The following is a 12769-nucleotide window of genomic DNA, read 5'->3' as shown; positions in this document are numbered from 1 at the left end:
TTTATTTTTTTTCCATCACTTAAAAGAGAAACATTTTACCCCCTTGTTGTTCCCCCTTACAAAATTTTTGATGTTGCCAATGTTAACAGTACTGTGATTGTTTTTACAGGTAACAGAATTTCAAGGCAAGGTTTTGACATTAAAGTATATTTGTAAACTTATTATTGCATTCTACGTTACGTAATATTTCTTTGTCAGACAGAAAACATTTTACACATTGCAAAGTTTTAGACATATAAAACATTGCAGTGACCTCATTCTCATAATGGCATGGTTTTTAAATCCTGAGGAGTTTAAATAACCCTGTATTACTTCCCAAGCTAAAACACAGACATGCAGGCTTCACCCCAGAGAGAGAGAAAGCATTTCTCCAGTTACCATGCAATTAGTCATGCTCTTATGATTTATACGCAGCTTGGTGTTTTTTTCTAATAAACATAGTCTCACACATTGAGACTCACCAATGAACACAACATTGAGACTCACCAATGAACACAACATAAAAATCTTTAGTAAACTTACTTGATGGATTTTCTATAACTAAGCAACCTGAAACAGAGATTCTTGTTAAAAGTAGCAAGCTGAGAGTTAACCAATATTTTGCATTTTAATAGGTTCTAGATTAAATACCTTGTACCTAAAGATTGGTTTCCCTTATGGATTCAAATTCAGATACCTTGGGTGATTGTATTTATTAGTTTTTATCTCAGGTATCAGCAGATAGGAATAACATAGTTACAGTTACTATAATTTTCTTTAGATCACTTTACAGTGCTCTGGGAAACCCAGACTTACTGCACTATGTACACACATACACATTGACAGGCGTCAGTTTGCATTCTTTACAATATCATTCTTCTATGGGCCATTTCAGAGCATCAGGATAGGATCAACCTGATTGAACACAGACACCTAGTTCTTAGTCACTCTAGATTTCTTTTATAATCAATGAGGAGAAATAGGTGTAATTTCATCTCATTTGAAGCAGATATCTAAAGTGAGTCACAGATGAATCATGATACTGTAGGCACTCATGTGCCTCTACAGAAACCACAGCTGTGGTTGTTTTTCTAAAGATTTAAAAAATTAGTGTCCCTTTTTTATCTTCATTTTTCACATGTTGGCGGCTGTTTCTGTATAAGTCAATTTTTAAAATTGCAATACACATTAAATCTTTAACTTGATGTCACAGCAGGTTTCATGAAGATAGTACATGAGCATCTATATTCAGGCACTTTCAGATGGCTTTGAAACTTGGTCACAATTGCCTCTGAATGGATTTAGAAAGCAAATTTTGAGCACTCATACTCAGAAAGCTTACCTAAAGGACCAAGTTAAAAAGTTTGTAATAATTCAGTTCAAAAGATAACCTGCTCCTTCAAAAAACTCCAAGTCCCCCTTTTATGTGTCTATTCCTCCAAATATACATTCTTAAAGAAAATATTACAAAAGTATTCTGTATGTCTACTGTATTGCTATCATAATTTTAGAAGAAGAGAAAACAATTGCTTTAAAAGTAGTTGGTTTATGAAATGATGCTTAATTATTTGAATTTTAATTGAGATAATAAAATGAGATTAATACAATTGTTGAATAATTTATTATTAAGCATCAGAGAAGTTAATTTCAAAGCTACTAAGGATGCCTTTGTGGTACATACATTGTAGAACAATTATCCTCAAACAAAGGGAACTGGCTACTAAAGTCTCACTGGATCAGTCTCACTGGAGTTAAAATTATTTACAGAAATAAAGGCGCCTACTAAGAAGGAAAACTGAAGGATAGCTTCAGAGTGAAAAAGAAGGCAATAAGACAGCATGGCACCCTATTTATTCAGAATGTTTAGACGTGTAGCTTAAGCTTATTGTATCACATAAGTTGTTTGCATTATGTGGCAGGTGAAACTACCTTCTAGCAATATTGGCAACATTATAGAACTAAAGTTTCCAACCAAAAAAAAAAAAGGATTTTTAATAGCTGTACCAAAGTAGTGCACACAAATATATATTTGTCTTTGACTAGATTAGAAACATTTTTGCAGGTTTTTTTTAAGGTTAAAAATTATAGGCAGACTTTGAAGGGAAGTTACAATTCTTTTTCCTTTGAATTGACCTATTTTCACCACAGAATAACAGAAAAATGTCATGTCCCAGTTGACATTCCACTAATTTTTCAAATACTCTCCTCTCAAATTTTTAGCAATGAGGGTCTTACTGCACAATATTTGCAGTAAGAAAATGCAGTTTGGTCATTAGGGAATAAAAATTAGTTTTGTGCTGTACATAAGCAGTCCAGGTAGGCCATTTAGTGTTTCAGTGCTGAAAGTACGTGGATCCAACACTGTAAGTTTTGCTAAGAAGCAAGGCAACTATGGGTTGAAACTTTAACCTATCTGTAGGAATGTAACTGATTTTTAGAATTACTGAACTGTCACACTGTTAGTAGCAAGTGCACATAGTGGCTTGGCAGCTCAGAAAATAAGATGATTTACTTGAAATTGCTTATAGGAAAGTTAATGTCTAACTTGTCTAACTTGTGCAAAGGTGTTGGCTTTGTTGTATAAGGATCTGCAGAAGGGATGAATTTTGTGTTCTCACTAAAGACTTCCAGCAATTCTAAGTTTTGGCATCCTTCGGCTTAAAAAATTAGTATTTTTTATGTCTCTTGACTTGGAATACATAGTAATAATCTTACAGTATTTTTTCAATGAAAAAAATACTCATGTATCCATAAGCTTGTCCTCCACATTTCTCCGTGTTTTGTATAAAACTTAGAAATATAAATAGCACTAGTTCTTGATGAGCACAATTTAGAATCAAGCCATGAAGTTGAAAATTTCCCTATTTCAGCTGGACAATTTCAGATTCCCACTTGCCTGACTTTGAAATGAGGAAAGAAAAACATTCTCTAAGATAAAGAATGCTTTATAGCCTTAAATCTGATTTTCTTTTAAAATAGTGTATTGTTTCATGTGTGGGGTTTTTCTTGAAGACTATCAAAAATCTGAATCCCACTCAGATTACTCATGATAGAGCTAGAAAGAAGCCATTTATTTGTGTTGGCAGTGATAACTGAAGACATATTGTCACACAGACTCAGCTTTCTCTCTGGGTCAATCATTTGAAATCCACAGGGAATTAAAACTTCGTCCAACCAGAAAACTACAGAAATTGCTATATAGGCTAAAGGCTTAACTCATAAGCACCACTGACACTTCCTAGGACCAACAGAGGAACTAATTTTTAACAAGTTAATTGAGAGCAATATTGAGCTTAACCCTTCCTACATGTTAGAGGTCTAAGAAAAGAGAACACATGGTCATTTCATCTGTTGTACCAGGACACATACATTCATAAACTTTGTTCTCCTGGACACACAAACTTCACAAAGCCTGTTTGTGATAGCTGATTACTAAAGGGAAACTTGTTGAAGAAAAAGGCTAGGCAGAAGGCTTGCCTATCCCTACTCAAAGGAAGACAGGTCTGCCTACACAAAGTATCAGGCTGGTCTATAGAAATAAATTTGTGTGCAAAATTGTTACCTCAAATATAGACACACACTGAATGCACACTATATAGGAAAGATAAGATCAGACAATCATTCTCTATACAATACTTTTCCATAAGGAGTTCTAATTACCTGGTATTTGCAGGGACTACAGTGTCTGTAATACAGAAATATTTCTTCTGACCCCATTTTCTTGACAAGCTGTCTCACACAGAGTGAAACAAAAGCCTCAAACAATCAGCCACAAGGTTCAACTTCTCAAGGGAAAATGGGGATCGAAATGGCTTTATCCTTGCTGCAAATACCACTGCAAAATTAGGGTGCCAGAGAAACTGTCTCCTAGGTAAGCACCTGGAAGAGGGAAGAGTTACTTGCACCTCACCAAACCTAGGGCACACTGAAAATTTAAGGGCAGAATCTATTCACAGAAGATTAGTGCCTGCTTTGAAGAGCAACTTGGCAAGCTCTGTGGACCTGCTGTAAATAAGGCAAGTAATGAGAAGATCCAGCATATGTATATTCAGTGTGCTTAATGAAACTGTGTTCAATCCAGTTTAGACTTATGGGCTAAATATGTTTTGAACAAGGTTGTTTTTTACTGTTGTCTCACACCATTTCCACCATCATGGAATGCAATCCATGTCCCAAATATTCAAAATTAACATTTTGGAATCATAAAGAGGATCATAAATTCAGTAGGACTTAATTCCCTGCACACGCTCTGAAACTACATCCAACTGATTAAATGCTTAACAAAGACTTGTTGAGAGTGAATATATATGTACTAGCTAGTATTAGTAATTTCAGCCACTGAAGTTTGTAGGGTTTTTTTTATTATTTTCATTATATTAAAAGACTACTACTGGAACTGGGATTTTCCTTTAATTTACTGGTCAAAAAAAAGTTACCCACAAAAAAGTTTCAACATTGTCAAAATTGAATGCTTGGTACTTTTAAATTTCTCTTTTCTTACTCAAACTGACTTTTGTAGTGCAAAATGCTTAATATTTAAAAAGTTATAAAATGTATGAAATATAATATTTTGATTAACTTATACAGCATATTTGCTGAGCTTCAAGGTATTGAACTTTTGATCTAAGAATGATGAAAATTATTTCCAGCTATATCTATACAGAACAGATTTTTTTTCTAATTTATTGTTTTTCTCATGAGATACCAGCTGCAAAAATTTTCTGAGAATATGAGCCAAGATCATAAGCCACGATCCACTAAGTATGAGACAATGTCTGAAGAAGCAATGAATGAGAGACCGGCAAGAAGGATCTCATGGAGCAAGCTAGAGTATTTTGATTCTGTGAATGAACTCTGTCTGCTGCGTGTGCCTTTATTAATTTATAGTAGCTAAATAATACAATGTCAGAGTAGTGACCAAATAAACCCGTTTTCCAAAATAACCCCTTCAAATGAGCGCTGAATGGGATGATTAGAGGGAATAAATCTATATTGTTCTGTTTTCACCTGAGATTTTCACACAAACTCCCCATTGCCCTTTCAGGGTAGGAAGGTGGACCTGATTTCAGTTGATTTACTGCTATCTGAAAAACACAAACATGCCAGTCTGGTAAAGGAATCTACCCATCTCTGCCCTCCTCATGCACTTGCAAGATGCCACCAACTGCAACACCACAAGCATTGCAAACACAGCGGAAATAGCTGCCTAGATGCAGCCAATGTAGATTGTGCAGATGCAGTGATACCCTTTCCAAACTCATGGGAAATCTGTGAAGGCTAGACTGTAGTCATCATCATGAAATACTATAATTAAACATGCTAACATGCCACTGCTTCAGCCACAAATCATGAGAATGATACGGTCAACACAAGAACTGGGACAGTGATTGCCTTCAGCATGGCTGTTCCCCAGTGGCAACAGATATAAAAATTCTTTCATGATGTGACAGTGGAAGTCTAAAAACAGGAAATAAAACCATTTCATCATTAGGTTTTGTAGTAAGCTGCCTTGGCACATGCTGCCATGCTTCTGCCAGCTCCCTGATAGAACTCATTACCAGGAAGGATTAATTATATTAAAGAGAGCACTAGCGACACCTAAAATGTCCCCTTTGGCCGTTGACTTTACCAGAATAGAATAATACACATAGTGAAAGATTCTTTGAGACTTAAAAAAAAAAATCAATATAAAACTAAAGAATTCTGAACAGAAGGACATCCTGCCACTCATTACTATATTTATGTTATCCAGGAGAGTACCTCAGGACATTTTCTGTCTTCCGGATGAAAAGATGTCATGAATCCTGTCCTGAGAAGCTCTCAATTAGTGCCTGCATTTCAAGTTTGTCATAACATTCAACAAAGGACTTGGGGAAGGAGCTTGCTGTAGTGCCACTATGGTTTGAAAAATAACAATCCAAAAATTTAACAGCTGCATCCTGTACCTTACAATGACAGAAGTAGAAAGTCTTTGCTTTTGGACATTAAAGGACAGTTGAAATGAGGAAAAAGAAAAATACAAGTGGAAGGACATGACAAATTGCAAACCAAAAAGTGAGACTGACTCATTAAAATAAGGGTGATGTAACTAAAACTGCTAAAGGGCTGTTCAGTAAAGGTCTTGTTGTGCATGAATCACATAATGAAGTGCATATAAATATGAAATACTACAGTTTTCAATTACCCTTTAGAGTCTGAGACTAAAAATTTAAAATATACAAAATTTAAACAGAAAAGTGGCAGAATGGTATGTGCAAACCAGCACAGGATTTCACTGCGTGGATATGTTGCTGAGATTGTAGGGGCATAGTATGAAACAGCTGCAGTGAGTACAACAGAGAGTTGAGGATAAAAAAGAATTTCTCTTAAGTGTATATATCCTAAATTCCAAAGGAAAGAAACAGCATGTTTCTTATGTCACATTTACACTACTTTTGTTTCAAGGTTAAATTGTATATATCAGGGCTGTATTGCCATAATGTGTTAAAACTTCCATTTAAAAATTACCCTGATTTATTTCAAAATAGTTGTGGAACTCCTATAATTCAACATTAGGGACTAAAAATATACATGATTTCATGATGAAAAATACAATTGTTTGTCATTAGAATATCTGCAAAGATTGACATTTAAGTTTGATTAACTGTATCATTCAATATAGTACGATAACACACAGGTTAAGAGAACAGAATGGAAAACACACCATGTTGCTTCAATAATACAAAAACTTACTGGATGACAAAAATCTCCTTGCGTCTAAAGAAAAATGATGAGTATCTGGAAGTAAAATCCATTAACACTTTAGTACATAAACATTACTACTGTTCTAATTCAGCTAACAATGTAGAAACAAGTTATTTTTGTAAATCCATGAACATCATTTATCTGAGGCACAGTTACTGCAGTCATTGGCAATGGTTCTGCTTTCAGAGGACGCTTTGCACTGTTATTAGCAGGTACTAAATTCTGCTATCTGAACAAGTGCCCCTCACAGGACATACCCCAGCCGTTACGTCAATGAGTTCCAGATGATTCCCAGTATGTTTTCTCATCTGTTATGAGCAGCCATTCTTGTGTGCTCTATTTTGAACAGGTTTGTACATGCAATCAACTTACTCTGTACCACACACAGACATACACAAAAACCCCAGGTCAACAGCTATAACATTTCATCTTCCAGCTATTCCTAGTATGCAACAGTAGGATATTTGACTACTAGGGCAAGACTATTTTAGGCTTTTCACCTTTAAAGAGACTGCCTACCACAGTGTTTCCTATGTGACACAGCAGGGAAAATACAGGCAGGTGAAGAATGTTCACCAACTATTTCTAACACAGTTGGATGTCACATATTATTGATAATCACCATTATATTTATTTATTGAATAATATCAATATTTCTGGCAGTCAAAAAACAGTTCTCCTTCTGATAAATATCTGTGACAAGATTTCTTGTCAGATACAAAATATGAATTGCTGCATGCACCTTAAGTGAGTAGATGTTAGGATAGCCAGTGTGCTGAGCTCCACAGAAACTCAGAGGTTATGCCAATCCCTTTTTTAAAAAAGAAAAATGCTTTCCAAATGTCAATTAAACAATGACAGATTTGTTCTTGAGCTAGTTGATTTGTTCTTGAATTAGTTGTCAGGGACTTCCAGGAGTCTGGCATTTTCAGAAAGATTGTGTAAGTTTGCAGCCTACACAAAAAATCGAGCCATTAAAAAGACTCAGAAATTTTGCATGTTTCAAATATGTAGCCCTTCTTAGAGTAACATAATTGAACATTGATTTGCACTTAGATTTTTATCTTGTTGCAAAAAGAGCTTAAGATTAAGTGATTTTCTAAAAGCTAGTGAGAAGTGTCTTGAGGATGGAGGTCATTCTTTGAAAAAGGATCTCAGTGACCTGTGTAAATAAGAACAGCACAAACACTTCCAAACAAGCAAAGGTCAGAAAGGGGTCATGGCTACAGACCCTTTGGACTACTGTTTTGCCTAAGGAGTATGCTTACCGTGTAAATCTCTCATCCTTCAGCTCCAGGTCTGCCACTCTGATCAGCTGATCCAATTTGAATTTTGTGTCAATAATTTCAGCATCTCGTGGGGAGTATGTGCCTCCCTCTTTTTGCTTTTGCCGAATTCTAAATGGAAAATAATAGTGAAAAATACACATGCAGAAGATTTAAGGACACATCCATCAATACTTTGACTTAGGCTGAAACTGGAAAATGGTTGCCAGGAATCCTTCCTTGGCCTTTATTTTTGTCTCCCTTCTAACAGTGCATTTTACTCAAATACTGAATTTATATTGTCCAAAATTCAGAGGAAAGAATCTATGTGCTGTATTCTTCTGGTTTTCCTACAAAAATTCTTTGGTAACGCCTGAATAATGCAGCTGAGTTAAGACCAGAACTGATGAATGAGCAAACTAGCATCATGTGTGTACTACACAACCTGCTTTTCTACATGGAAATTTTGTACACTATTTAAATTAAAACTAATTTTGTGCCCCCATTTGAGACCCCAATGTATTAAACTGATAAATTTATTAGGAAGACAGAAAATAAAACTAAGAATATTTGCTTCATACCCAGCTGTAGATAGTATTAGCCATCACGATAACTACAACCAGCTGACACTGATCTGTCAATAGACAAGTGGCTCTGAAAGGCTAAGAAAGGCTATCACTCTGATTTACCCTCTGGAGAAGTTGGATTTTCTTCATCTGTGGAGGTTACCCTTGCTAGACTAAATTCTTTGTGAGTCTCTCCCTAAAGTTTTACATTAAAAAAAATCAAAAAAACACTCAACCAAAAATCAAGACATTTTGAAATTACAGGTTAGTTCCACTTATAGGACTGTTTCAACTCTTCTTTAAACCACTTTTGACTGTTTTCAAACATTCTATGGCAAGGATATATAAATCTCACCTTGCAAAAGCATATACAGCAGCCACCAAAAGAACAACCAAAAGTATACACAGAGTAATGGCAAGGACAACTTCTACAGATCTTCCTGTCGGTCCTTCACCTGCAACAGAAATTGGGAAGCTAATATATTACAGATTCTTCAGGATTTTTAATTTTCTGACAGCATGAAATTATGGAATAATGAAAAATAGCTCCTTTTAGTCTCTGTATAACTGCACCCATTTTATGTTTGTTGAAGAGATGCTCCAGAAAGAAAAGTATAATAAAATCAGAAACAGTTTATCTAAGGGTTCTTAAGCATTGCTGATTTATCCAACACATAATTTTAACACAGCTCTGTGTTCAGATGTTGCCTGGTGTTTTTCAGTTTTACCTGCTAAACAGATTATGGTCAGTCTATACTGCAGCAACATCAGTCTGAGCACTGGCCTGATTTCAGCCCCTGCTTCAGTCTCTGTGCAGGACTGTTCCAGCTGCTCAAGTGGAAAAGGAAGAGCACAACTCTAAAGCAAAGAAACTTGCAGCTGCCACTCACAGACACAAAGTAAAACACACTATGTTTAGAGGTATTCTAAGGGTGCTGAAAGAAGTGAACTAGTGATGAGATCTGAACTTTCTGGATTAATCTGCCTCACTGACCATTGACTCATGCTCCTGGTTTATGTGAGAATTTGTCATATGGTTAGGAATAACCACCAGCAGGTCAAAAGTAATCATAAAGGCCTCTACGATGGAAAAGTAAAGGTGTTGGTATTCTAATCAGTCTTTCCAGGTAAGAATGAAAGCTCATTCAGAAACTGATAAACTATTTAGATTAGTAGTTTCTAGACCTCTTTTTGAACTTCTATAATGCTAAATTTCTAGGACTCATTTAATTTCCCGCCCTTCCTGTAATCCTCTACCTAAAACAAAACTCACCCTCTTTTTCTCTTAGGCAACAGTGAAAATAAGAAAAGCAAGGAAATGCTACTGCTGGTATTATACCCTTTTGTTGATATTCACCTCCACTTGTTGGTCCACTGTAGAAAAACTTAGCTCCTGTTTAGCCTCAAGGAGAAGCAGAAAATGTACTGCTGCCTGCCGTGTGAAACTATCTCCCAGTCAAGGGATGACATCCTCCCAAGGACACACTGGGGAACACCATAGTCTTGGCTTTGTTTCTTGCAAAAGGTTGTGATTTTTTGGATTTGAGATTATATTGAAGATGATCTGGACTGATGTACACACAAGAATGTGATTAAAAATTATCCTGATTTACCTGAAGAAGTCACCTTAAAGCAGTGGAATGGAATTTTGTAAGAACAAATACATGGTTCTGCATGTAGGCAGGAATAATCGCCTACAATAATACAGCACAGGAAACAGTAGGCTAGGTAGAAATTTATCAGAAGAAAGTGTGAGATTATTGTAGATTGACACCAACATGAATAAGCAGTATCAGGCTTGTATGAAGCGACAGACAGTAGAATACAGTATAGTTTGAAAAACACCTGAAACAATCCTTCCACTGCATTAGTAAAATTTTAGATGCAACACTGGACATTACAAGGTAAGAAAAATTTAATCTTAGGGAAAGATAATAGAATAGAAAAGCAAGTACATACAAAATGTTTTGATGAGAAAATGAATGAAAAAGTTCCTGTCACTCACTTTTCACTGTAGTAAGGCAAAAGTATTAGCAATGTGAAAGAACAGAAGAATATCCTAAGAAACCTCTACAAAAATTCTATCTACTTTGCACTGAACAGTGAAGTCTACTGTTAAAATGTTATTCATTAAAATGTGCACTGAACATTAATACAAAAAATGCAGTTTTTATTAAACCAAACAGTGCTGGTAAAGTGCCAACCAAGAATTTAAAAACCCATATTTTTCTCACACTTCTTTGCAACAGGGGAGGACTAATCATAGTTCTGTAGAAATGTCTGTAGAGATAATCATGCGCATGGGAAAGGAGACAAAATAGAGAATATCATGTTACATAATTCTGGAGTGCTGGACTAAATACATGATTATGACAAACTGCAATAATAAAATACCATATGGTCAGTTTCTATGCAAAAGACTGTGTCAGGAAACCCTATTTTGATTATTTCCTGTCTCATCAGCTTTATATTTGATATGGAAAAGAAACACAGGACTACGAGTTGCCCCACAGTGATTTACCAAACTAGCCATCAGAGTTTACATAAAGGTTACAAGCTGCCTTAATGAATTACAAGTTTAAACAGTATTTATCACTGTATCTTAATTATCTCATGGAAAAATGCTGACCTTTCATTGTAGCACGGACATTAACTTTGCAATGAGAGTCATGGATTGTGAGGAAGAAACTCCCCATCTCCAGGCCAAGAGGAATGGTTGTGGTACACCAGATATGATTGGGTGGGTGCACCCTATTAAAATGTATCATTTACTATAATTGAAAAAAACATTATTGCAGCTGTAAATTCCCATAGCTTCTGCTTCAGTGTTCCTCCCTAAAAAAATTCCTATTATTTACAAGAACATCTCACATGTCTCACAAAATGATTTCTTAAGGTTTTCCATAATTTTTTCTGCCTCAAACACATCATATTAAATTGCACCAAAAGGTTATCTTGCTGATTTTCCAGATCAAAATCTTTTATATCAGTAGATTTAGAAAGCAGAAAAATGTAGGGTTTTTTAAATTTATGAATACCTCTGCCAGAATTCAAAATAAGGTTTCAGCTAATAAAATAAAAATATAATGTTGGAAACCTCCAAATTTCAGAGTTTATTACTAAGGAAGCTAACTGATTTAAAATGAAATATCAATTCAGATTTCAGGCAGCATAAATTTCTCCTGGAGAGTGGCTGATGTTATAAGTGCAGTAGAAGTAATTGGGTTTCAATTTATAAAAGCTGACTTTTTGGCATGTTTTCTGAGTTGTATTTCTAGAGAAACCTGAAAGTTCCTATAACCAAGCATGGTCTATAAGGAAACCCTTGGGCAAGCTTCCTCATGCCATGTGTCTCAAGAGTTCTCTATCATCAGGACCATTCAACTGCAGTACCTGCATCACTTGTGATGTATCAATTTGATGTAGCTTTCCCAGAAATTGTAAGAAAGCATGCAAAGAGGTTTTGATTTATCTATTCCACGTAAGATGGAATTGCTCTGAAATTTAGAAGCTCTGAAATTTAGAAGATAAGACCAGACAAAAGTATGCTGTAGTCTGGCCTTAAAAAGCAGTGCTTGATGTTAAAGTTTAGCACAGAAGGCATTGGATGGGTATGAGGAGACACGGATATCTGAGGAAATTATCCACGTTTTTGTTTTGTTTCCCTTTTACACTGTATTCAGCATATAAACAGATCTTGCTATTTATCATGCACAGGGTAGAAAATGCCACAAGTTTTCAGTACCAATACATAAGGAAATGAATTACACTATCTGCCTGCCACTAAGTATTGCAGATTTTTGTTAGAAAGGAGAAAATTGCCCTAAGGACTGGATACAGTTGGACTCATGTCCAGTAAATTTGTTTTCCCTGATTGGATACACTATCTTTCCCTTACTGGGAAAAATATTTGCTTCATTTGCTTAAAACTTTTAAACTCAGAACATATAAAGACAACTTTTATGTTGCACTTTCCAAAGCATTCTGGGCTGGAGAAATAGTGCCAGATCCTTTCAGAATATTCAGGTAGTGAATTAGCATTTCAGGGTCTTCAGTGTCAGATCATGTAACAAATTCCTAAAGTGGATTAGATGAATAAGGGAGCTCATATCACAGAAGATGAATGCCAAATGAAAAATATGTGCCCACTAAAATTCTTCTGGATACTCATCCAGTTGTCTTGATATCCATTTTCAGAAAGTCAGGGCTAAAGCT

The 12769-nt window shown here is 35.5% G+C and overlaps 1 protein-coding gene across 1 annotated transcript in view; it reads right to left on the bottom strand.

Moving 5' to 3' along the window:
• The window catches only part of PTPRQ (protein tyrosine phosphatase receptor type Q), a 98131-nt gene that overhangs the window by 15670 nt on the left and 69692 nt on the right, over positions 1-12769 (bottom strand). Inside the window, exons 34-36 of the mRNA XM_062492511.1 lie at positions 8910-9009; positions 7992-8120; positions 523-549 (exon numbers count right to left, since the gene is read on the bottom strand). Of these exons, the coding sequence (XP_062348495.1) occupies positions 523-549; positions 7992-8120; positions 8910-9009 (256 nt within the window). The remainder of the gene's footprint in view (positions 1-522; positions 550-7991; positions 8121-8909; positions 9010-12769) is intronic.

This window comes from Cinclus cinclus, chromosome 4 (assembly GCF_963662255.1).
Source record: "Cinclus cinclus chromosome 4, bCinCin1.1, whole genome shotgun sequence".
NCBI lineage: Eukaryota > Metazoa > Chordata > Aves > Passeriformes > Cinclidae > Cinclus > Cinclus cinclus.
Note: the sequence above shows the minus strand (reverse complement) of the source record. Positions and strands in the feature narration are given on the sequence as shown.